Here is a 24403-nt window from a genome sequence, read left to right as displayed (position 1 = left end):
ATCCTGGGGTGAGGCCTCAAACCTGAGATCTAGACCAGAGAAAAGGGTTATCATCTCCCTCTGGTAACTGAGCAGTTGCCCACTACTCTGAGGCCTGGGAGGAATGACTTGAGTGCAGCCTCCTGCCCCGACTTTCGTGGGGTGCAGCTCTCTTCTCCATCCTCGCCAAGCTAGAGGAGAATACTGCTTTCAGCTGCTCTCATTCTTATTCCATCTGCTGCCCCTGTACCTCCCGTACCAACGCCTAGTCCAAGCAGAGGAGGGTCTGTGGCGAAAGCAGGATGAGAAGTTTTCCTGGTCAAAGCTATGGCAGCTGCATATGGCAGATGCCTCTTGCCGCGCTTCTATTTTTGATCATCTCTTCTGTATTCGGGAGCCAGGGCTGAGCTGTGAGCCACCTGTTGCTGGCAAGGTTTCTCATCTTTCCTGGGCCTCACTGTGCTGGGACTTCGTCTTCCTCCGGCCTCCCTGTGCAGCAGGTCCACCAGCCCCTGTGCCCGTGGGAAGAAGCCCTGAGACAGGTGTGGTTTTCTGCCTTACCTGAACAGAATCCCAGACCCCACACCTCTGAATCAGTACCTGAGAATCTGGGTTATTTAAAGCTACCTGGGTACCAGTTGAACCACCTGGGTTGGGATTTAGCCATGGATTAGGAACACCACTTGTCATCTTGGCCTGGTCACTTGGTGATTGTGGGTAAGTTAACCCCTCCCTATGTTGCACGTATCTTGGTGAAATAGAAATTAAAGTAATATTCTTTTCCATGTGTGAGGAATTTTCAGATCTGAAATTACGTTATTTGAAGGGATGCTAAGAATCCCAGAGTATTATTGGTAATTACAATAATTGGTAATTACTGGTAACAGTTGGAACTGAGGGTGGGTAGTTCTCCCTAGTCAGCCTGGACAGTTGGCCCTGGGGGCTTGGAATTACTTTATAGCTCCTAAGCTTTGAGGTACATCCCCAGAGACCCTTTTCCTGGCCTGGAGGGCTTCCTTCCCCCTGGTAAGGTGAGTCATGTAGCATCTGCACGGCACTTTGATTCACAGTTTCCAGAGTGCTTCCACTTCCATGATCAGTAGACAGTTGCACTACAAGGTGGCAGTTCAGGTGTGCATATCTTACCTTCATATCCAAGGAAATAGAGATCCCAAAGAGGTAAACTGAGAATCTCCTTTATTTCTTGCCACCCAACTCCTCAGAACACAGCCTTTCCTGGGAGTAGAAGAGACAGGTTGTCTTGTAAGGCAGATACATGGGGCTGGGCCTGGGAGAAGGGAAATGACCAAGCAGCCCTCTGCTGGCTTGTTTTTAAACCCTGTTTTTTCTCCCCAGTTCTTGCCCTGGTGTAGCTACTGGACTAGAGGATTGTTTTCTGATTGCTTACATAAGGCAAAGCATGGCTTCCTGTCTTCTGGGAGCAGGAGGGGCCCACCTCCTCTAGTTTCCACCCGGGGAGAGAGGGCAAAACAAAACTGTCCCAGGCAAGGGCCAGCCAGATGAGAACCTGGTAGGGTGATCTCTCCCAGGTTAGGAGAATGTGACCTTAATTGGGAACTCTGCCTTCTGCCCCATCCCTAGTCAGTTCCTGTGCCCATAAGGCCAGAGGCCTCACACAGCTGCGGAGAGAAGAGTGGAGTCTCCACACTTAACATTCTTGGAGGTTTTGTCTTTCCCATGACCAAGTCCTTTCTGGCTGGGGGTTGGAAGGAGTGCACATTCCCATGTGGGCTGCTCAGAGCGCTGTCCCTCAGCCCACCTGAGGTGGCCCATCTCCAACCACCCGCCAGGCCTCAGCGGGCCCCTCACCCCCTTGGCGAACACTATAAGGGTTACCAGGCAGCCTGCATGTGGCCCAGTCGGCTTGGTCTTTGTTATGACCAGCACTTCCTGTCACCACTGCCCTCCACAGTCGTGGTCAAGATGTCAGATCCTGGCAGATGTGGGTGCAGAGCTTCAATCTCTTCATGTCCAGGCCTCTGAGAAGTGCCACCTGCATTTAAAGGTCCGACCCACTTTAGTCATGTGCCTAAACTAGACAGGCACATGCTGTGAGCTTGAAAGAAAGGGAGCAGAAGGAAACGCGGTAATCCCCGCAGCAAGTTGGGTTCTGGTTCTCTTGGGCGTCCACAATTGGCACTTACCTCTGCGTCAATTCTAAGAAAGTAGCCAGGCAGTGTCCACGGTGAGCCTGGTTGACTCATACAGACTCACCGCAGTACTTAGCCCAGCCCTCCTTTCACGAGAGCACTCCAGGGCCCTACTGTGTATGAGCCCATCTCATTGAAGTCCACCCACAAGGCCCTTTACTTGGTACTTTAGCTGAACTTGAATGTGTAAATTTCAACACTGCCTTTGTGTAAAGGTGTACAATCCAAGTTATTCACAAACTCTGGTTTATTGAAAGGCTCTTTTTTGTTATCGTTTAAGCTGGATTTAAATGAACCTGTAATTAACATAACTGCCTCTTTTTAATGGCGTACAGTCTAAGATGTTCATGGATTCCAACAGACCACCCCTCCTCTTCCCAGTGGCCACACCTCACCACCACGCTACTGAAAGTGAGGGACTCCTGCTGTGCTAAACGACACTTCTAGTTAGGACCTTATGGGGATTGGCTGGGATAAGAAGTAGGAAATATACTCCCTCCTCTTATAAGTCTAGGTTTTACTCTCAAACTGAATGAAAGGAGACCAGAGAAACAGGAAGGGTTAAAGGTGAAAAATGCTGTGGGGTCTAAAAGATATTTCTGTGCAGGTCTGGTTGTAATTGTTTGGACTTGCCTTAAAGCATTGGGAAGAGGTCCAGAGCTGGAGGGACAATGTAGAGGAAGAAGGGTGGAACCAGCGGTGTTTTCCAAAGCTGTGGCTTTAACTACCATAGATTCTGCACTGGCAACTGTGATGAGAAGGGACTGCAGATCCCTGTTGCTATGGTTTCCTGAAATAGCCTCAGCTCCCAGGAGAACACCCAGCCTTCCTCTTCTGTTCCCGATGGACTGCTGGGGACTAGGGTAGGAAGAGCAGGGCTCTGGAATGCATCCTGCGCCTCTGGGGGCTGAACTGGCTGTGTGAGGGAGAAGGGGTTCATTTACAGCCAGCAGGAAAGACCTCCCAGATTAGGATTAACACGAGCTGAGTGGCTTCAGCAGGCTGAGGGTGACCGTCTGGGACCCCAGAAGTTTTATCATGACTGCAGGGGCTGCGAGGTGTCCTGTTGCCTTGTCTGGGGCTCTCCTCACCTCCGGGCAGGTTCTCTCCGGAGCTGCCGAGGCTGACACTGGTGGGTGGGGCAGCTCCAGCCTCAGCTCCCAGAGGGAAGAAGACAAGGTTTACAAACTGGGGCTTCCTCCCAGCCCACACAGCTGAGCTGGGGAGACTTTATTCATTTCAAGGAAAAAGTGAGAACAGGAATGAGACGAAGTGTAAAAGTCAGAGGGGGAGGGGCAACACTGATATGAGAAGAAGAGGGGGAACAAAGTCCAGTACAACATGGCAGCCAACACAGAGCTCAAGGGAGGGGCCTTCCACCATCACTAGGCCCCAGGCCAAGCGCACCCGATTTCTTCTCTCATCAGACTTGAAGAAAAAGGGAAACTTGGAACTCTGGAGCGCCAAGATGGGGCGAGCGGGGTCAATACTGATGGACTTGGAGCTAGCACCGCGGCAGCCCTGCCTGGCCGGGGGCAGACCTCCCCTCCCACCCCACGCTCCCCCAGAGGACCTCCCTGCCCTTCACACTGGTTTCTCAGTGGAACAAGGGAAGTGGGGATTTCAACACGGCCCGCTTCTGGCACACAGAACGCGGTCGATATGCCGGGCCCAGCTCACACCTGCCTGTACTCGGAGGCTGGGGGGCGGTGCCTGGGGAAGCCGCTGTAGCTAAGCCGAAAACCACCCAGGCAGGAGACCCAGGCGCGCACGGGCACACAGGCCTCTGGGCGCCACCAGCCAGAATTAGACCCCATCCCTGGGCCGGTAAGTCCAGTCGAAGCTGGAAGCGGTGGGGGGCAAAAGATGACAGAGTGGGCCAGAAACCAGATACGGCCAACCTCCAGGCTCTTTCTGCTGCTCAGAACCCTGGCCCTAGGCTTCATCATCGCACCTGGGGGCCGGGGGCGCCGCTCTCCCCACTTGGCCACGCCCAGGAAGGATGGGGTGGCTGGCGAGATGGGCGAGGGGACCATGACTACTGAGGCCACGGGAGGGAGAGGACTGGCAGGTCGGTGGGTGGGGAGGCTTGAAACCCAATTTCCCAGTGTTCTGACCCGGCACCCAGCACAGAGCACAGGCAGCCAGGCCTTGGGGAGCAATCACTGCCCCCCCTTGCCGACACCCCCTTCATCAAGCAGCTTTCTCTGCTCTCCCCTTGACCCCTCCCCAGCCAGCAGCCCCTACCCCTGAGGAACCCACGCTGAGAGCTGGAAGGCAGTCCTGAGTCGGGAGGAGCGAGGCCCGGTCCCTCACAGGAATTGAGATGAGGTGATACTGAGGATGGTGACTAAGGCCCTAAAGTCCCTGCCTCTGCCTCCCCAGAAACTCTGCAGCCAGGCCAGCCCTGGGGAGCAGAGCCTGTGTAAACACGCCCAGGAGGGGAGGAGGGGTTGCTACATATGTGAAACAGTTAAATTAAAAAGCACCGCTGTATCCTGTGGGTGTCCACAGGCCCGAGGTCTGAGCGAGGAAGGGGGAGTGCTAGGGGGTTATCAGCTGTGGGTGGTCGGCTCCCTCCCTGGAAGACAGCAGTAGGGGTTGGGGCTTCGTCCTGCTTCCTTCTCCCCAAAGGGCTCGGGAAGGAGCCAGAGGGTCAGAGCACCCTGCTGGGCTCCCATACCAGGAGCGGCTCCCTCACGTCTCACCCTCAAGCCCTGTGGTCCACGGGGGCATCTGGGGTGTCTGCCAATGAGCGGCCTGCACGAGGCACCCACATCCAGACCCACAAAAGTCCTCACTTTCAGCCTCACGCCTCCCAAACGGATCCATCTCTGCCTCAGGTGAATGTGTGAACGTGAGGACCCACCACCCCTCTCCCTGAAAACTGGGATGGGATGGGATGGTGAGTTAGAGCTCATAGTGGCCCTCGGATTGGTCTGGCTGGGGTGTAGCCCGGGGGACAGGTTAGGCACCTCCCCAGGGCCCAGTGACCCATGAGAAACCCAGGAGACTGAGCAGCCGGCTTCCCTGTTGGGCCTGGCTCTGGGCCAAGAGCTGCTGGTGTGAAGAGCTGCCAGCCTGGTGCCTTCCCTGGCGGGCACTTGCATCAGCAAACGCATCCTGTCTCCCTCTCTCCCTTTCTTTGCTTCTCAGGCACAATCCATCTCCCTGGCAGGCTGAGAATTGCACTATTTCTATTCCACTCCACCCCCTCTGGTGTCTCAGCAACCGCAGGGAGTTACTGGTGTGTCTCTGGTCTGCAGCGAGAGCGAACATGAACGTGGGGTAGCTGCCCACTCTGAGCAGCCTCTGCAGCGAGGACGCTGCCCTGGCCCGGCCTGCTCTGGGAGGCCTACAACTTTTCATGCTTTCCACCTCAAAGTACCTCGGTGGACCTCTCCCCAGCCCAAGCCCTCTCTACTTCAGAGATTACAAACCAGCATTCTTTTTCACGTTGGGCTTTACAATTTTCTGAACTGACTGCCAACATTTAAAAATCAGCATATTTCACATAAAAATTCAGAGTTCTGGCCTCTCAACAAAAAAAATCAGGCAATCTGATACTGCAGGGCCTGCGCTCAGAATGGCTGAGCAACAGCGGCTGCTTTAATGGGGTATGTTTTCTTTAATTTGCCACAATCCCCACCCAGCCCTGCAGCCCTCCTTTTAGTCATCTGCCTGGCCCCCGCAGGCATTTGAGTTTACAACTCTGGCTCTGGTCCTCCCTCCTCCAGGCCCCCAGCCCTGCTGCAGCCTTACTGCCAGCTGCCCCTGGCTGAATCATAGCCTCTCAGTATTAAGAAACCTTAATGGTCATCTCATCCAGTTATCCTTCCGTAACCTAAATCCTTTCTATAGCTTTCAAGATGACAAGCAGCCATCTAGTCTTTGCTTGAATACCTCCAGCAATAGGGAACTCACTACTCCCCAAGGCCGTCTGATTCTAAACTCTCCCCCACATTCTTTTCTCACTTACATTCCCCAGTTCTCGGGCCCTGCCTCTCCTTAGTGGCCGCACTGCCCCCTTGACCTACACCTCTTTGTTACTTGGGCCTCCAGAACCTTCCCGCAGGCCCTCCAACCTCTCTCCACAACCTCTCACTTGCCCGCCAGGTATCTCTCACACCTGCCAGGCAGGCTGTGCAGACTCCAGCAGCTCAGGTTCTTCCCTGATGAGCAGCCTCACGCAACAGGCCTGATCATCACTGGGCCCTCCACACCTACCCAGGCTGCTGAATGAGGGGAGGTAGGGCTGGGACACAGGCAGCCTGATCTGGTCTTCATTTCCCCAGCAAGGGCTAAGGTAATAGGAAGGGGGAGCAGTCCCTGGGGACTACCTACCAGGGGGACAGACCTGGGCCTGAGTGTCCCACCCCATCGCCAGCCATGGTTCCTGGACCCACCAGGTCTATTCAGTCCCCACAGTCATGCTGAGCCCAGTGCATCTCTGAGGCCCTTGGCAGAGCCCAGCCCCTCTGCAGGGAGGCCCCGGCTTCAGCAACAGGCAGAGCTGGGCTGAGCAAGCAGGCCAGGTAGGGGTCCGGGAACCCTTCCCCCAGTGGTTCTCTCCTGGGCTCTCGTCCAGCCCATCCCAGCACGGCCCCTGCCACGAGGCAATGTCAGCCCACACAGCACTGTCCATGGGGCTGCAAGGGCCTGAGAACCCTCCTGAGCCACAGGCTCTGGCTCTTGGGGCAGATGTGTCCTGTGCTAAGCTCCTGATGTGGGCCACACAGCCCTTTCTCAGGGTGGTTCCTACCCTGCTTTCCTTTCCCTGGGTGAAGATTCTGCCAGGGCAGACAGGACTGGAGAAACATCCCTCCCCCCGTCCTGCCAGAGGCCTAGCAGAGCTGGGAGGTTTCCCATAGATGGAATGGACCCAAATCCCAGAGAGACCTTGGGGCAGGGGTACCAGCAGAGCCAGCAACCCCTCCTCACCCAGCCCTGTGGCACTTAGATCCTCTAAGCACTGGCCTTCCAGCCACTGGCAGATCCATTAGTTTTAAGTTTTTTCCCAAATACCTTAAATTTCAGTTGTCGAGTTAAAAACTCAAAATTAAACTCTTCACTGCCTCGTGGTCCAAAGTCAGGGGGCTTGGCCCAGCGGGAGGGGCAGCATCTTGGGTGGCTGAGCTGGGACACGCTCTTCCTGCTGCCCCTCACCCTGCCCCCATCATCAGCCCCAACTTCCCCAGGAGCGAGGCTGGTTTTGGCAGGCAGATCCTGGCCCCCAGAAGTGGGTGCGGCTGGGGCACTGCCGCCTGCCTCACACCCGGATCTGGTACCCATTGAGGTCTGGCATGGCTTTGGGCTCCGAAGGCTTCTTCTCACCAGAAGGCCTGCAGGGAGGAGAGAGCAGAGGAGGGGGAAGGGGTGAGTGGCCCATCAGGGAGGTGCGGGAGCAGGGAGCAAGGGGTGGCTGCACCTGCTGGCTCCCCACCTCCCCAGTCCCCAAGGTGTCCCAAAGGAATCGGTAGAGCCCCTGCGGAAGTGTGTTTCTGGAGCGCCCACACGCCTTGCTGTCCTGAGTGTGGTCCCTGCACTCTCTTGCGGGGTACTGCTTTTCACGGAGGTCAGCAGTTAAGTAAGAAAGTAATAGTGTAATGCGTCAGTCTCTGTGAGGGGGATCTGTTCTCTCTGAAAGCCTCCTAGGTCAAAGTGAAGGATGCTGGATATTGGAGGCCAGCTTGGCGCCCCTTACACCAGAGAGATGCTTCCAGAATGACAACGACATTTAAAGCAAGAGCCAGGCTGACGTGTAGGAGACAAATCTGATGAGGCAGCCAGGTGTCTTAACGGGATGTTCCTGCCGTCTAGTTACAGGCAGAAACCACAGACTCACAGGGGCAAAAGTTACGTTCAAAGCCAGCCACCAGCCGCCATCTGACGTCAAACCTTTTCCAGTGATATTCCTGGAAGGACTCACTGTAGGCAGGGCCCCGCCCCTTCTACCCTCCCTCCCACAGAGCCCATTCTGCCGCTGGCCTCCAGCCTTCCCTGTGGGTCTCCGGCTTGGCATCTGGGCCCCGCATAGGATGACCAGTGGGCCAGCGATGTCATCTTCTCTCGAGAAATGGGACTGCATTGTCGCCATATCAACACACAAACAAACACACCATCCCGAGTTCCCTCCAGCAGAGGCAAAAAAGAGAAAGGTGAGAAAGAGAAGAGGTGGGGGAAGAACAGAGGGGTCTGGAAGATGAGAGGGAAGGAAAACGCCTTTTGCTGCCTCCCCAGCCCCCCACCCAAGGTGAAACCCTTTTCTCACCGCCTTTCACTGCGGCTGTTCCTGCGATGGGGGCTAGACTGGCCCCGCTGTGGGGAGGACACATCCTTCTTGCGGTCCTTGGTGGGGGAGGGAGGGCCAGTCCCTTTGCCAATCTTGATGGGGAGGAAGAAACAAAGACTCATTCCAGGACTGCCCCAGAGCCCGTCCTGCCCTGCAGGAGCCACAAGCCCCAAAGCTGCCCCGGGCAGGACCCAGGAAGCCTCGTGCCAAGCTCTGCCCTGTCTCAGGGTCTTCCTGAACCTGTTTCCCAGGCACTAAAACTGCCAGGGCAGTGGTTCCACAGCAGGGCTGCCTAATCTCCGTTGGCCCCTGAAATAGCGAGGATATGGGTGGAAGTTACTGAGGGTTCATGGTGGCCCTTGAGAAAAGGGCCATTTACCCACGCCAGGTAGATGTGCCGGCTGGGGAAACAGCCCATGTCTGAGCTTTGGGCTGGGATCCTACCAGACCCAAGGGTGACACTGGTTATCTCGAGTCAATCAGAAGTTCAGACTAGCAGCTATATCTGATTAAGAAAAAAATAAGAAAAGCAAGCGAATTTACGCAGCACTGTCCGTTTGACCTGAATCTTCAAAACTTGGGGTATACTGGAGGGGTACTGGAAGGGGGCAAATAACATGGGAAGTGCATAGCACCAAACAGATTGGGAAACAGCACTAAAAACTAAGTAATAGTGCCTCCAACTCTAAATCCAACCTGCTCCCCTGAAGATGCAGTAACCCTCCAGCACCTGGGTACCCAGAGCTCTGCAGGGGAAGAACAGGGGAGGACCAGCTCAGGAGGGGAAGCGGGCAGCCCCTAAAAGCGGCAGGGTCAACTATAGCCCGCTTCCGCCCTGGGGAAGGCACTGTTGCCCCACGGTCTTGGCCTAGGGGCTGGCTGGCGGGGCAGGGCAGCCTTAGCTCTGCCGCATCCCCGCCGGGACACCTGAAAGCACCTGTGATATGCCTGGGTTCCCCATCTGGAGACTGAGCCCCAGTTCCATCTGCCTCCCACGGCCCACGAGCAAGTCTCTGGGCTGCCCGCACCTCAGTTCCTTACCCTGAAAAGGGAGTACCCACCGCCGCCCGCTGCCCTGCCGGCGTCTTGGGGAGCAGCAGTGGATGTGAAAGTGCCACAGTCACGGCTGCGGCCCCAGGCTACCCGGAGGGGCAGAGCACAGGACTGCATGACTGGGCAATGGGGAGGGGCTGGCAGGCCCCAGAGGAGGCACCCCCATACAGGGGAAACCAGGGAGAGGCCAAGATTTTGCTCACCTGTAAGGCTCTGGGGGCCAACCCCTCAGCAGCTCAGCCCAACTACTTCTGGGTCCAGCAGCCCCTCCCCCTCCTCCAAGACCCCTGCTCAGTGGGTGTGGGAAGCAGGAGAAGGAACCACCCCCTCCTCGTCTCCCCACAGTCTGCACCTCCTCCTTTTTCTGACTTCCTCCTAGTCCTTCACTGGGGCTAGGGGTCAAGAGTCAGGATGCACAGGGGTGATGGCAGCTGCTGCCCAGCCCACACTACCATTCCCTCCAGACAGGCCCTGATTTCCCTCGTCCTTACTCACAGCCCCCTCCACCTGGCCTGTGGCACCCCTGCCCTCCTCCACGTGCCCAAACCCGGCTCGTCTGCTGCCCCCCTCCAGAGCCTCCCCTGGCCTGCTCACCTGAGGGGACTGCCTCATCGATAACGACCTTTGCGCAAAGCCCGGAAACTTCTCCCCCTCATCTCCCTTAATCCTGGCACCACCTCTGCTGGGACGGGGGCGGGGGGACAGGGGAGGAGGGAGGGGGCTTCCCTGGAAGAGCGACCCCCTAGGAAGCGGCAGCCCTTCCGTCTCCACCGCTGCCGGCCCCTGGACGCTCACGCCCCTGGACGCTGGCGGGCGGGGCGGCCGCACACACGGACCTTGAGCCGCATGTCGCGGGCGTGCCGCTCCAGCTCCTTGCGGAAGTCCTCGCGGCCCAGCTTCTCCACGTCCAGGACCGAGTGCTTCCACTCGATCTGCTCCACGCTGTGCGGGTCGTGGGACACGCACTGGCCCAGCTTCACCTTCTTCAACACGTGCCAGCAGCGACTGTAGGCGGCCTCGTAGTCCAGCACGAGCTCGCTGAGCGTGCGGAAGGCCGGCGGCTTGTACATCAGGTCCTCGCGCCGGCTCATGCCCAGCGCCCCGTAGCGGCCGCCGAAGTTCACCCCCAGCACGATGTGGCGGAAGTAGTTCCCTGAGAAGTAGGTCTTGAAGCTGATGGGGAAGCGTTCCAAGGTAGGCATGCTGTTGGTGAGGTAACTGGCCGCGCCACCCCAGCTAAGGAAACAGCCAGGGAGAGGCCCGAGGGCCAGCACGCAGGGGCGGGACGGGGACGGCCTCCACCCCAACCTGGGAGAGGCTAAGTGAGCGGCCCTGCACCCCAGCTCCTGAGTGCAGGCAACAGGTCTTGCTCATCTCCACTTCCTGTCGTCAGGGTTGGGCCTGGCATAAGTAGGTGCTCAATAAACTCAATCTCTATGGGTCAGGGCACTCAGTGATTACCGGCTGCTGCTATGACGTCAAGCAGGGCTCACCAAATAACACCTTAAGAGTGAGGCCGGCACTCCAAACTGCAGGGCCCTCCAGAGTCCTGGGCTGAAGGAAGGGTAAGAGGGCCCTCTGCCCACCACCCCGTCTCCCTCTCTCCTCCTGTCAGTCACACAGCCCTCCTCACCTCTACCTTGCCTCTCACATGGTCTTTCTCACACACACTTCCTCACAGATGCACTGACAATCCTGTTCTCTCTTTCTCCACCTCCCATGCAGAGACATACTGCCTGTTGCTCTTCAAATAAAACCAAGCTTGCCCCTGTGGCCTGGGAGGCCGAGAGCCTGGTCCAGCGGCCCACTGCAACCTCCACAGGGGACCTTCTGCACCAGCTCTTTCCTCTAGCTGTTCCCCTCCACCCCCCGCTGCAGCTGCCAGCTCCTCCGACCTCCCTTTCTAAAGCAAGTCTGCTCTACGTATTTTCCCCACGGCCCATCACCACAGTCTGTAACTATTTTTCTTATTTCTTGGTTTACTTGCTTATTTTTTGTCTCCCTGGCTAGAATGTAATCTTCTGAGAATGGGGACCTTGTCTGTCATGTTCTTTGCTGTATCTCTGGGGCCCAGCACAGAGGTGGGCACATAACAGTCACTCAAAACTCTTCTTGAACAAAGGGTAGAATGAGATAAACAGGATAAAAGCTTGGAGGAGAGACCATGGAGACACTGCATCCAGTGTCCTACGTGCACCCGCTCATTCAACTGTCCTAACAAACTTGCGGGATGGGATTGCCATCATCCCCTTCTGCAGAGGACGACTCCGAGGCTCAGAGATGTTAAGGAACTTGTTCAGCGTCACACAGTGAGGATGTGGCAGAGCTAGGATTCAGGTCCAGGTTGGCCTGACCCCGAAGTCTGTTCTCTCAGTCACCACGATGCTTACGGAGCCTGACTCCTTGCAAGCAAGTGACTGGGGACACAGATGAGCAAGGTGCAGGCTCAGTGTGCATCGAGGATGAGGCCCAGAGACAAACCCAATACAGCGCTCACCACGTGTGTAGGAGGCACCCGTGGTGGTCCTGTGGGGACAACGGGGAGGGGTCCCCCCAGATGGGGGCTGCTCCTGTTTTCTTCCCGCCTACGTACGAGCCAGCAGGTAACCCCTGAAAAGCCTGCAGGACCACGTGATCCCGTCTGGACCAGCTTCTCTGTGTGCTCAGGGGGAGGGGAGCCGAGTCTCCCTCTTACGACGGGGTGGGAACCTCCACTTTGGTGTGTAGCTCTGAAGGGTTTGCTGGCAGCAGCCTGGAGTTCTTGGGCTGGCCTCACACTCGTCCCAGCAAAGAACCCTTTGGACAGGGCCATGCTCGTGGGGCTCTTTGGTCCACAGAGGACTGCCACAGTAGGGTTAGCTCTGAGGACCCCTCAGGGAGGGGACCGGGGGGCACCCCTTCAGTCTCTTCATATAGTTTAAGGCAGGTATGCCTACGGGGGTGGGGAGTGTCCCCCTCAGATCACAGTAGTCCTCCTCAAAGAAGCTGTGCTCCTGGCCTTTGACCGTTGTCTTCGCGTCCGTGACCTGCCCTAGCGAGTGGACTCCTCCGAACCATTAGGCACCTGCCACCTTGCCCTGCTCGGCACAGAGCCAGGTGCCTGCACCAGGGGTGGCAAACAGAATATTTAAAAGCCTTGGTAGGTACAGGAAAGAGGGTGATGTGAGGGGTGGGCAGAGATGGATTGAGATTGGCCTTCAATTGGTAAAACTGAGTGATGGGCACATGGGTTCCATTATATTAATCTATGTTTATACAAGGTTAAGATTTTCTGTGACAAAACAAAACAGGGTAGGGCTCAGGCAGGGTCCACTTATGACAGAGAACTGGCCATAAACACCTGTCTCCTTACTTTGCTCTAACTGGGGATATTGGGGGGCTTATACATCCCACTTAGCTACTCTGGTAACCCAGCTATAGGTCCCAGTTCTACCCTTTGGGTGGGGGAGACTGAGAAACGCTGTTTGCTTTTTTGTTTTAATAGGCAGTTTTATATCAAAGATCCCATCCATCAATTAACATGTCCTGGAAATGCCAACATTTGGGCATCCAACCTGCTTCTTCCAGACTCTGGTTCTGGGAAATAGCACAACAGCCTTATGAAACAATGTGCCCTGATTTGTGGTTCGGAGAACAGGGTCACTGCGTCCACGACTCAAAAAAGCTGCCCAGTAAGCCTCGGAAGTTAGCAACTGAGGTGCAAGGGACTGAGTCCCCCTCAAGCTCGTTCACTCTGGGCCAAGTTCATGACTGCTGGGAGAGGGAGCTGGGAGGGCCCTGGAGCTCACTCAGCCCTCCCTTTCCAGAGGACGAAGCTGTCCCAGAGGTGCTGAGCACGTGCCCACCCCCACCTAGGGCTCTCAGAGGAAGGATACATTCCCAGGATCACGGCTTCCAGGCATTTGATTGGCAGAGCCTCTTTGGTCATTTCCTTGGCCAGGTCCATCAGCCTGGGGGGAAGGGAGGCAGAGTCATAAAGACAGAGGCTCCTTCTGGTGAAGGAGTAACACGAGGTAGACTAGAGATGCTAGATGGACAAAGACTCCCCTCCCTTCCAAGCTGCCTCAGCTCAGGCCCAGCACCTCCCTCTCCTTCCCCTCACATCCTTCCTGAGCCTAAGGGGGTGGGAGAAGAGGCAACCACTGAAGATCAGGAAAGAGGCCTCTTCCCCCTCCCCTCAGGCTCTGCTCCAAGACCTCTGGAGGGGAGGATGAATGGGGGGCATGCAGTGGTAGGCAGATCTTTGACAGCCACTGGGCTAGGGGCCCTCTGTGAAGATGGTGTTTGGGGAGCCCATGGGAAAGCATGCCAAGGATGCTGGAGACCTTGGCCTTGATCTTGATTTTGTCTCTTCCACAGCACAGTGGACACCCCTGACCCAACTATGACTTCTCTGAAGAGTTTGTAATTGATTGTAACTGCTACCCCGCAGCTGGCCAGCTGCCTGGGGCCTGGACATGGGATCTCAAGAAGTTAGCTGCCCAGTGACTCCCCTGCCTGCTCTTGAACTTGGAATTCACGCCACTTTAACATAGACTATCCCTGAAGACGGGTTCCTCCCTCCTCACCGAATGCTGCCCCCTGGGCCTGGGAATGCAGCCTGGCCACTGGCTTTGCTGGGGAGGGTGCTGGACTCCTCCATCCCATGAGGCTGGAGCTGGGCCCACACACACAGCGGCCACAGGACAACAAGAGCAAAGCTTTGGGGTTAGGAAGCCTGCATTCCCCCCAGGGGTTTGGAAAGGGGGTAATTAATGAGCTAATAAACCATTTAAAGCATTTTTTACAAGGCAGTGAACATGGGCAGATTATATGTGGAGCAAGACGTAAAATTCACATTAATTTTAAAAGCACAGGGTTTTAGACGCCTGGACAGCTTTGGGCTGGGCCCCCAGACTCAGCTGTGGCATTCAGTCTCCACTCTGCTCTGCCCTAAGGGTTTCTTCGGGGTGGATCCAGTCAGGGGTCAACACTTGGGGTGTAGAATGGGAAGTGAGAGATGCAGCGTTCTCCCCAGTGGGGTCCCTGTTGCTCAGACACTGGGCCTTGTATTAAATGACCAGAAGAGAGTCCAGTAAGGCCACTGGGGTGACACGCAGGTCCCTGCCCGGGGGGGAGTGCACAGGCAGCTCCAGGGAATGGAGAGGAGGCGGAGGGCTCTCCCCTGTGAGGCCCACCTCTCTTAAAAAGAAGACGAGGCTCACACCCAGACATCTACCTGGGACTGCCCTCTGTCATCACCAAGCTGGGGGGCTGCCATCACCCTCCTGGCTCAGCATGGATGTCAGGGTTCCTCATCCTCAAGGGAGCCCCGGCTGCCCGTCTTGGCCAGAGTCCCCTCTTTAGGATGTCCTAAGGAGGGCCCCACGGTGGTACTTGCCCTGCTGGCGGGCTCCCCTGGGAAGAGTCCCTGCCTGCCTCAGAAGCTTCCACCCACAGGTGCCCGAGGGGCTCCAACTGGACCAGGCGCTGTTACTTTGGTGCAGAGGGAGGAGGCACTCCCCACACTTACCCTGTCAGAGGTCTGCTCTTCTTAATTTCAAAGAACTGCGTCCCTGTGTGATTGTACCTGTGGGTGCTGGTTAAGGGCTTCCTGGCTTGAGCTGGAAGAGGCGTGTCCCTCTGCCCTCATCCAGACCCTGGGGATCCAGCACTCCCAGGGGTGCAGGCTGGGTAAGGACCCCACAAAATGCTTCTGTAAGGCACCTGGGAGGATGCCCAAGACCTGACTGTCTGAAGGGAGAAGGGGACGCAGCACGCTGCTTCTCCCTGCCCCACAGGGCCCCTCTGCGTCCTTCTCTCTCATCCTCTGCTCCCACACTTGCTCTCCTAGGGAGGGAGCCGTGGGGCAGGCAGCCAGGCAGGCCAGCGCTGGGAAAGAGGCTGAGCCCTGGGCAGCTCTCTGCAGTACCTCATATTCCAACCAGCGAGAAGCAGCACGAACTGAGAGGAGAAGGCTGGGGTGGGATTCCTGCACGACTAAGTTGCTGAGTACTGCTCCCAAGCCAACCGCCTCCCTCTCCGGGCCCCGACTCCCCCCCCCCGGCCCCCCCCCCCTCCCACGGCAAAGGAAGGGCTGGACCCAGTTTTCAGTCACCAGCCTGGCTTTTCTTCTGCTCAGGACCTGCAATTGGTGCCTGGTCCTGCCATCTCTGACCGGCTCTGCAGCTAGGAGGGCGGGGGAGAGCCTAGGTCACGTAGCTCCAGGCAGGGCACAGGGGTGGAGGGGCCCAACTCAGGGACACTGGGGAATCCTGGGCTCAGGGGAGGCTCTTCCCATGCTGGGCAGCTGGCCTCCTGCCAGGGAAGAAAAAGGTGAAGAAATGGGAGACACTTCCAAGATGTGGAGGTGACCTCCCGAAGCATGAAATCCTTTTTCTCCTCCATCTACTGGCCGCCCTCCCACCACACACCCATTTTAGACCAGTTTTTAAACAGCCCCAAGGGAAATTCCCCTCTCTCCCTCTGCTGGCGCTGGATGGCCAGCAGAGGAGGTCTGGCCTGGTGGACCTGGACTAGGCTTCCACCAGCAGGTCACTCAGGAGACATTCAGCCCGTCACACAGAGGAGGAAGCAGGCGGCAGAGAGGCTGGAGTGGGCCTGGCATTCATCAAACTACCTCCAACACCCGGGCGGACACAGGCTGTGCTTACACGACTCCGGGGCACAGAGGTGCCACGGGAACGGTGCCCCTGGAGTCGTGGAGTGAGGCTGCTCTGCCGAGCCCTCTCTGGCCCCATCTGAAAACAAGCCCCACTTGGCCTTTGGACCAGCCAGACGGTGGCCATGGCCCTGACCAGGGAGGATACTGCAGCTCCCTGATGTAGCGCTGCACAGCTTCCAGGCGCTCAGGGACAGGAGTAGACGGCTGGAACGTAGGCACACTCGGTATGGGAATCTGGGGACGGAGAAAGAGCTCTGGTCACAGAGGGACGCTCACCGTGGAGCTTCCAGCCCACCCAACACTCAGATTAGCCCCCAGAGAAGCCACATCCCATGGAAGGCCACCCCGGCTCTCTCCTCGGCCGAGCCTCTCTCCTCGGCAGCCCCTTCCAGAGGCTCCCGTCAGGCCCCCACCACAGCCCTTGCTCTCCCTCCTGGCACTGGACAGCATTTCTAATTTGGAGCTCACGTCGATGTGCCAATTTTATGCTTCTTTAATGATTTCAGAAAAACACAGGTTGACTCACCTGACTCACAGGTTTTCGAATTTTAAATTTCATTAACTTCAAGGCTTCACAGGAATGTCAGTATTGGGGTGGCGTTCACTCTGATCAAAATCGGTTTATCAGGTGTCCCTGCCCTGGGCTGGGGGAGCGCTCCGTGAGAGGTGAACACACCCTCGGCAGGTGGTGTCACCCACCCCACCCCCATATCACAGCACATCGACCAGGCCTTCCGGCTCCAAGCTGAGCTGTCCAGGAGTAAGTGCAGGGGGACGTGGTTTGGGACAGGTCTTGCCATGGACTAGCCACTTTGAAGGGGTTTCACGGCGGCACAGGGACTCCAGTTCCCCTTCAACAGCCCCCTGTCCTACCAGCTCCACACCTGTAATCAGCACAGGTAACCAGGTAACTGGACAGTCCTCCTCACCAGAAGAGACTTTCCAGAGCCAGACCCAGGAAGGGGAGAGGTGGGGTGTCAGGCAGGGGCCTCCTGAGGGCTGGGAACCACCAGCCTGGGCTGCCCGGATGCTGGGAGTCAGGTTAGGAGCTGTGGACCCCCAGGGCTGTCCCTCAGCAACCAAGCCAGGAAAAAGGACACCACCAGGTGTGCACCCCCAGGCCACCCTCTCTGGCCAGGGGAGCCCAAAGGCTGGAGGTTTGGCTGCAACAAGTCAGTGAGGCCTCAGAAGCCAAGGGAAGCATCAACTGCGTCCTCGGGGTTACAGAACGGCCTTCACTGGGTAGAAGAACCAGATTTCCAGGGCCAAGGCCCACCCGTCTGGGGTCCCCCTTGGCTACCAGCACTGCCAGCTGTGAGGTGGCTTCGGGCTCCTCACACGAAAAGGTCCCACGCTCTTCCCCCCAGGCCTCTGCCCAGCCCCCCAGCAGGCAGGGGCTGCTGAGAGTGTCGATCTGCGCAGGTAGGGAAGGGAAGGGGTAAAGCAGGAGCCCACAGGTAGGGCTGGGCTGGGGGAGGTGCTCCCTGTGGTGTGGTGAAGGCACAGCCTTTCAAATAACGTGGCTACAGCGGCTGGGGCTCTGACATGAAGGGAAGTGACACACCAGTGATCACAGATGGCAGGGGAACACAGCACAGCCTCTAACAGACACTGACTTGCCCCTAAGGGCCGAGGCACAGAGGAAAGGCCCGGTCCAGGAGACAGCTCTGCGTGAACTTCCTCCCCCTCCCTGCCCATCCCCTCCTTCCGGTCTGGGCAGTCGCAAGCCGCTGACACCTCATCTGGAGGAAGCTACTTTCCCTTTCACACCACCCCCTGCTGCCCAAACTGTCGCCACCACTTACCATCAGCAGAGGGATAAAAGCCCCGGACGGACGGTGGGCTCTCCCCTTGCCTGCCTGACCACACCGTGCCAGACGGGCTCCAGAACTCTCTGAGGGCCCGGCTGGCCTCCCCGTGTCAAGGATATGGGGTGGGAGAGGAATGAGAGGAATTACTGCACAATTTACTATAAACAGCATGGCACGTGGCTTCTTCAGGTGGAAGATCGATCCCAGGCACGTCATTCCCACTTCCCGTGAGGGCATCCCGTGACTTCTAGGAGCTTGGGGAGGGACTGTAAGTACACCCTCCCGTGAGACACTCCAAACAAGGAGGGCACTGCGGTCCAAGAGTCCTTTGACTAAGCTCACAGGAGCCAGCCCTGGGCCAGGGCCGGGCGGTACCCACGAGGGCATCCCCTGCCATCCAGACAGAGGACCCAAGAACTGGCGGCTCTGCAAAAACTAAACGGCTCCAAAAAAGTTAAAAAAGACCTGGGATCCATGAGCAGGGGCTTAAAGGCCACCATCACTGAGGTTTAGCTGGAGGGAGCTGTCCAGCGGCTCAGTGACACATTAACTCATGTTAACCATTGCCAACAGGCCGGCACCTTTCTTCTGAATGTTCACACGCGCATACACTCATTCACTCAAAACAAACAGACAAGATTCTGTACATCCAAATGATCAGGCCTAGTGGAGGGCTGGCAGCCTGGGTTTGCCCACAGCCCCCAACCCCAAACCAGAAGCCAGGAAATGCGCCTTCACTGTTGAGCAGTGGGGTTAAGTGGGGTCACAGTGGAGGTAAGTGATATTGGCCCAGATCAATTCAGGGATGACTCCTCCTCCACTACCAAGGCCAAGGGTTACCTTTGCTCCAGGAACCCCCTAAAGTCCTGAGTTCTATTAAGACATTCTCCCCGGCGGAGTCCATCTCAGTCTAGAACAGAAAGGAGGCTTGGGGGAGGTGGGGCAGCCCGCAGCTGAGTGTGTGGACAGGAAGTAAGATAGCCTAGAGGCTGACAGAGCTGGATCTAGAACCGGTCCATCTCTGTCTAAACCCCAGCCCTGCCGTTCACTGCCTGGCAGCAAGGTCCTAGTGGGTGCCGTAACAGAACCAACCTCGGAGCCTAGATGAGACACTGCATGTCCAGGCCTTAGGACAGGGCCTAAGGCCTTGCACACAGTCCTCTGTACACAGCAGAGGCTCGGTTCCTGCCCACTGTCACTGTTATTCTTGTGCGTGCCAAAGACACTGGTCAGCCCATGAGGACCCCGGCAATGCTGGCTTTTTGGGGGAGATGTCCAAATTCGCATTTTGCAGGAGCTCAGTGTCCAGAGTCCCACCAGTGGCTGCTGAGCTTTCACAAAGGTGGTGGCAGGGGCTTCCCTGGTGGCACAGTGGTTAAGAATCCACCTGCCAATGCAGGGGACACGGGTTCGAGCCCTGGTCCGGGAAGATCCCACATGCCGTGGAGCAACTAAGCCCATGCGCCACAACTACTGAGCCTGCGCTCTAGAGCCCGCGAGCCACGACTCCTGAAGCCCGTGTGCCTAGAGCCCGTGATCCGCAACAAGAGAAGCCACGGCAATGAGAAGCCCGCGCACCGCAATGAAGAGTAGCCCCTGCTCACCGCAACCACAGAAAGCCCACACGCAGCAATGAAGACCCAACACAGCCAAAGATAAAGAAATGAAATAAATAAATTTATTAAAAAAAAAAAAAAAGGCGGTGGCAGCTTGAAACATCAAGGAGACATTCATACAAAGGGGCACAAACTGCTCCTGGATCTGTGATCCTTTTAGAAACTGCTGCCCTTTAACATACTGGCATCATCCTTTTAAAGGACGTTTCCCCAAAGCGCCTGTGGGGTGGTCTGCTGCACCCTCACCTCCTTGCTCCATTTGCTGGGTACGTATTACATGCTCACCCATTTCACATACTTTACTTCATCAGTTCCTCCCAATAACCCCTCGAAAGTGGGTATTGTTATTATGCCCATTTTATATCTCACAGCTGAGGAAACTGAGGCACAAGGAGTTTGCATACCTTCCACCTACAAGTAGTTACGGGAGAACCAGGATTTGAACATGGTGGATGGGATGTTTTATCACACTACACTGCAGGGGCCCCAGACTCAACCACCTGCAGGGGCCATACAGGTAACCACAGGGAAAGCAGGCTGAGAGTGAGTGGTGGGGACTGTGGCCGCCTGGGGGAGTGGAACCAGCCCTCACCCCCAGTTGCCTGCTGCCATGTAGGATCACAGATTCTCTGTTCCCAGATCTTCTCATTTTCTGAAAAGATGCCAAAAATCTGGACCTTGATGTGAAATCTCCCTATTTTACATTTTGGCTCAAGTGGTCTTTTAAAACATTATGCCAGGGCTTCCCTGGTGGCACAGTGGTTGAGAATCCGCCTGCCAACGCAGGGGACACGGGTTTGATCCCTGGTCCGGGAAGATCCCACATGCCGCAGAGCAACTAAGCCCATGTGCCACAACTACTAAGCCTGCACTCTAGAGCCTGCGAGCCACAACTACTGAGCCTGCGTGCTGCAACTACTGAAGCCCACGCAGAGCCCATGCTCTGCAACAAGAGAAGCCACTGCGATGAGAAGCCCGCGCACCACAACGAAGAGTAGCCCCTGCTCACCGCCAACTAGAGAAAGCTGGCGCGCAGCGATGAAGACCCAACGCAGCCAAAAAATACAAAACAAAACACACAAAAAAAACCCATTATGCCGTCCCCAAACTCTTAGTCTCACCACAGTGTAACCTCTTCTGTGAATGCCTCTGTGTCAACTCTAAGGGCATGACCGCTCAGGGAGGGGCCAGCCCAGCACTGGGTGCATACTGCTGGCACTCTGGGATCTGACCCTGATGCCTCCTGGCCTCCTCCACCCTGCCCAGACTCTGGGGCTCCTTCCTACTCTGGGCCGAGGTGGAGGAGGAACCCCACACACACTTTTCCTGTGGTTTGAGGAGGGGAAGTTTCAATTTTCCCAATCCTCTTACAAAATTCCTTCAGGACCTGCACACTCCTGTCAGTCATGACACCCCCCCACAGACAATAGCTTCATTCCTTCATCAGTATCTTTCCTATGCATGAAGCTTGAAGATGACAAGATGACATTACCAAACCAGTTGCTAATGAGGTTGTCAATTTTTTTTTTTCAGCCCCCAGGAGTTGTGACAGTTCTGCAGGGGACCATTCACACTCTCTCGTAGCCTGATTTAGACATCAGCAGGATGGCTGGATAGCCATCTGCTAATCCCCAACTTGCTCACGTGGGAGAAGCATGTGGCTCTAGCTTCACTGGAACAAATGCTGAGTGAGATCTAGCCTTCTCTCCTGATGAAGGATGTGAACAGAGGTAATGAACATCCAGTAACCAGTACTGGTTTGAGGCTTTACAGTTTCTTCAATGCTTTAAAACATATTCTCTCATTTAAGCTTCACTACAATCAACCCCATTCTACAGATGAGAAAACTGTGGCTCAAACGGTTGAAGGGGCCTGCTTGAGTTCATAGCTAGGTGGGTGATCAGAACAGATGTCCATATCCTTTGACGCCACACTTCCTTTTCCAGGCATTTATCCCAAGGAAATAATCAGAGATGGACCCCCAAATTCATGTTTTAGAATGTACAACACAGTGTTCACTTTAAGAATAAATTATCGGAAACAATGTCCAGACACAGGGAATTAGCTAAATTCTAAATTAGTACAGAAGGCGATTAGGTAGCCATTCAAAATCAAACCACATTTGATTTCCCCTGGAAATATAAGGCAGTTGCTCAACTTTCAACCTCTGAATTCAGCCTGTCCCAGAAGATAGTCTCTGATGGGTCTACCAATAACTTGGTAAAAAGAAAACAAAATAGGCCACCTGTCTCCATGTCTAATCCACATTAACTGCTGCTCTCCCTGGCCCCCTCCTTCTCACCTGAGCAGGCAGGACCTGAGCCTGGGGCTCTGACCTCTGTCCAATTGGCTTTTCTTGGGGGATTTCAGGACTCTGCATTTGGGAGAGTGCTTCCTTAGTCTTAACCATAACGTTGGGAAAAAAAAAAAAAAATCAGGCACGTTTTTCCACCTAGCACTATAGGGCACAGAAAGTCTCAAGAACCCTTTCATTCAGCAAACACTTACAAGTGCCTGTTCTGTACCAAGCACACAGGAGGCCTTGGAAAGACAAAGATGAATGAGACAGCCTCAGCCTCCATGGTGACACAACTGAAGGAGCGCCGTCATGGAGAAGTTCCAGCCGTACATAGATAAATGACTGAGCTTTGCCCCTCTCCACAGGCCCTCTTCTAACTGCCCTTGAACCTCATGTCCCCCCAAGCAGAGGCCCTGGAACCAGAAGACCTGGGGGTGAGACCCAAGCTCTGCCACTTACTGGCTGTGGGACCCCTAGTTCCTACTTGAGTTTTCAGCATTCTTGTCTGTAAAATGGGTCCCCAAACTGCACTTAATGCACAAGGCTGTTGGAGAATTCAGCGAAACAACACATGAAAATATTTTCTCAACATCTTAAGCCCTGGAGCCTCCTTAGTCATTCATTCTCTCTCTGCCCACAGTTCTCTGGCTTAGCAAATAAGATGTCAGGCCACTTTAGTGTACTTGTTAGTTAATCTGCTGCTCTGCCCACAAAACATGGGCTTTTTAGAAGAGATAGAGGAGGGCCTCCTGGAAACAGGGCATGTGGACCTCACAGAACAACCTCAACGGCAATTGAGAGAAAGTTCTTCTGGACAGGTTCAACCTACCTATATTTTTAACATATTACCATGCCAGTAGTTCCCTACCCCAACACAGAAAGTGTCCCTTTGTTCTGGAAGCCCCAAGGTCACTAAGATCTTAGCTCTCCGCTCCCCTCCCACACACAAACCCCTCACCTTGGGCAGGTCCATGGCCCCACGGATCCGCTGAGCCACCTTCTCTCCATCGGGGTGGATCTTAGCCACGTGCTTCCACATCCTCTCCCAGGTGGCCTCGTCCACAGGCAGCCCACCCCGGTTGATAAAGAAGGGGATGCCTCCATCTCGCAGGTCCTCTTCCCCTTCTTCTTCTGGCTCATCATCTCTCTGGGCTGAGGCTCCTTCGCTCGTCTCCAAACGCCTGGCCCCAGAGGGGACAGCAGCGGCAGTGGGGGCAGCACCGCTGCCGCCGCCCCCAACCACCTTCTTCCCCCCTGGCATCCCCAAATCCTTGACGGGGGTGGGAGGATGTCTCAGCGGGCAGGGGTAAGAAAGGTGGCTCACAGGAGGCCTCCCACACACCAGCTGCAGAGATAACACATGGCCAAACAGAGTGCAACGCGCCTTTAAGAAACCAGGGCGTGGCTCCCGTACAATAAAATACTACTTGATGGGGTGGGGGGGCGGAAATCAGTGCCTCAACGTGAAGTGCGGGGCAGAGGGGGTTGGTTGTCCCGGATGAGCCTTAGAGGCCTTGTTCTTTTTGAAAAACGGGATCTAGAGAATACATCCCAACTTGGCAGCTTTCACAAAGCAACCCCATTTGACGGCGAGAACAATAACGGACAGCAGTCTGGGCTGGCAGAGGAAAGTCGGACGGAAACTGAGGCCAGGCAGCTCAGATCTGCGGCCACGAAAGGGTCAAGGCACGAGTGCCCACGCCGACTGGGCGCCCCAGCTCCCAGTTTTGAAGGCAAGCAAATTCCTCTACAAAATATCGCACTCTCACACCTGCGCGCGCTCCGGGGTGGGGGACCGACCCGACTCCAGGCCGCGTCAGCTCCGAGCCGGGACCCCCGGACCGGAGGGCGGTGAGGGCGCGCGATTTCTCCGACGCGACGAGTCTGGGAGCCAAGACTCGCAGCTGGCGGGGCGCGGGGAGGGGGCGCGCGCCGACGCGCACATTCCACGCCCGCAGCCAACTCCCCGCACAAAGTGGGCTTTGTCTCGGCCCCCTGTGCCCTCGCTCCCGGGAAGGAGCGGCGGAGCCCCCAGAAGGGGGAAGGGCGCAGCGGGGAGGAGAAGCGGGGAGCGCCAAGGCCCCTCCGGTACCCAGCTGGGCGCGTCTCAGCGGGCGGATGGCGGGCACCCGGCGCCAACCTGCGCCAGCCGAGCCATCGTGGGGCGCGGGTTCCGCTCCCGGGCCCGGGGCTCAGCGGGGAAGGCTCGGGCGGGGCGCAGGGTCACCGAGCGGCGGGCTGCGGCCACAGGGTCGCCGCCCTGGACTGGCTGCAGCATGGGCGGTGGCGCGGCCGGGACGGGCGAAGGATGCTCCGCGGCTGTTTGCTCGGGCTCCACCTGCGTACCCCACGCCCCCAGCTAAGGGCTGGAGGCAGGACAGCTGGGCGGGGAGAGCAAGCCCGGAGGCTCGCGCAGCCACGGCCGCGGATGAAGCTGGAGGCGAGTGACAAAGCCTCGGCGAACGCGGGCTGCGCTAGTCCCCGGAGAGCAGCCGCGGGGTCCACGCGCAGGTCGCTG

At 56.5% G+C, this 24403-nt stretch overlaps 1 protein-coding gene across 1 annotated transcript; it reads right to left on the bottom strand.

Annotated features, from left to right (window-relative positions):
- Positions 1–2403: 2403 nt before the first annotated feature.
- Positions 2404–24373, bottom strand: VASH1 (vasohibin 1). The gene is made up of 7 exons (XM_007184515.2): positions 22844–24373; positions 16305–16393; positions 15008–15064; positions 13371–13445; positions 10332–10713; positions 8422–8534; positions 2404–7492 (listed from the first exon to the last, which is right to left on the bottom strand). The coding sequence occupies exons 1-7, from the start codon at positions 23144–23146 to the stop codon at positions 7420–7422; spliced, it is 1092 nt and encodes a 363-aa protein (XP_007184577.2). The 5' UTR covers positions 23147–24373; the 3' UTR covers positions 2404–7419.
- Positions 24374–24403: the final 30 nt, after the last annotated feature.

This window comes from Balaenoptera acutorostrata, chromosome 3 (genome assembly GCF_949987535.1).
Source record: "Balaenoptera acutorostrata chromosome 3, mBalAcu1.1, whole genome shotgun sequence".
NCBI classification, from domain to species: domain Eukaryota; kingdom Metazoa; phylum Chordata; class Mammalia; order Artiodactyla; family Balaenopteridae; genus Balaenoptera; species Balaenoptera acutorostrata.
Note: the sequence above shows the minus strand (reverse complement) of the source record. Positions and strands in the feature narration are given on the sequence as shown.

What these genes read in the sequence shown, in the direction of transcription:
- VASH1 (XM_007184515.2), bottom strand. Translation starts at nt 23,146, where the DNA reads ATGCCAGGGGGGAAGAAGGTGGTTGGGGGCGGCGGCAGCGGTGCTGCC. An exon ending in GAAGCCGTGATCCTGGGAAT is followed by an intron (nt 10,714 to 13,370) that starts GTATCCTTCCTC and finishes TGGCGCGGCCAG; the next exon opens with TTACCTCACCAACAGCATGC. An exon ending in AACAGCCGCAGTGAAAGGCG is followed by an intron (nt 7,493 to 8,421) that starts GTGAGAAAAGGG and finishes TCCTCCCTGCAG; the next exon opens with GCCTTCTGGTGAGAAGAAGC.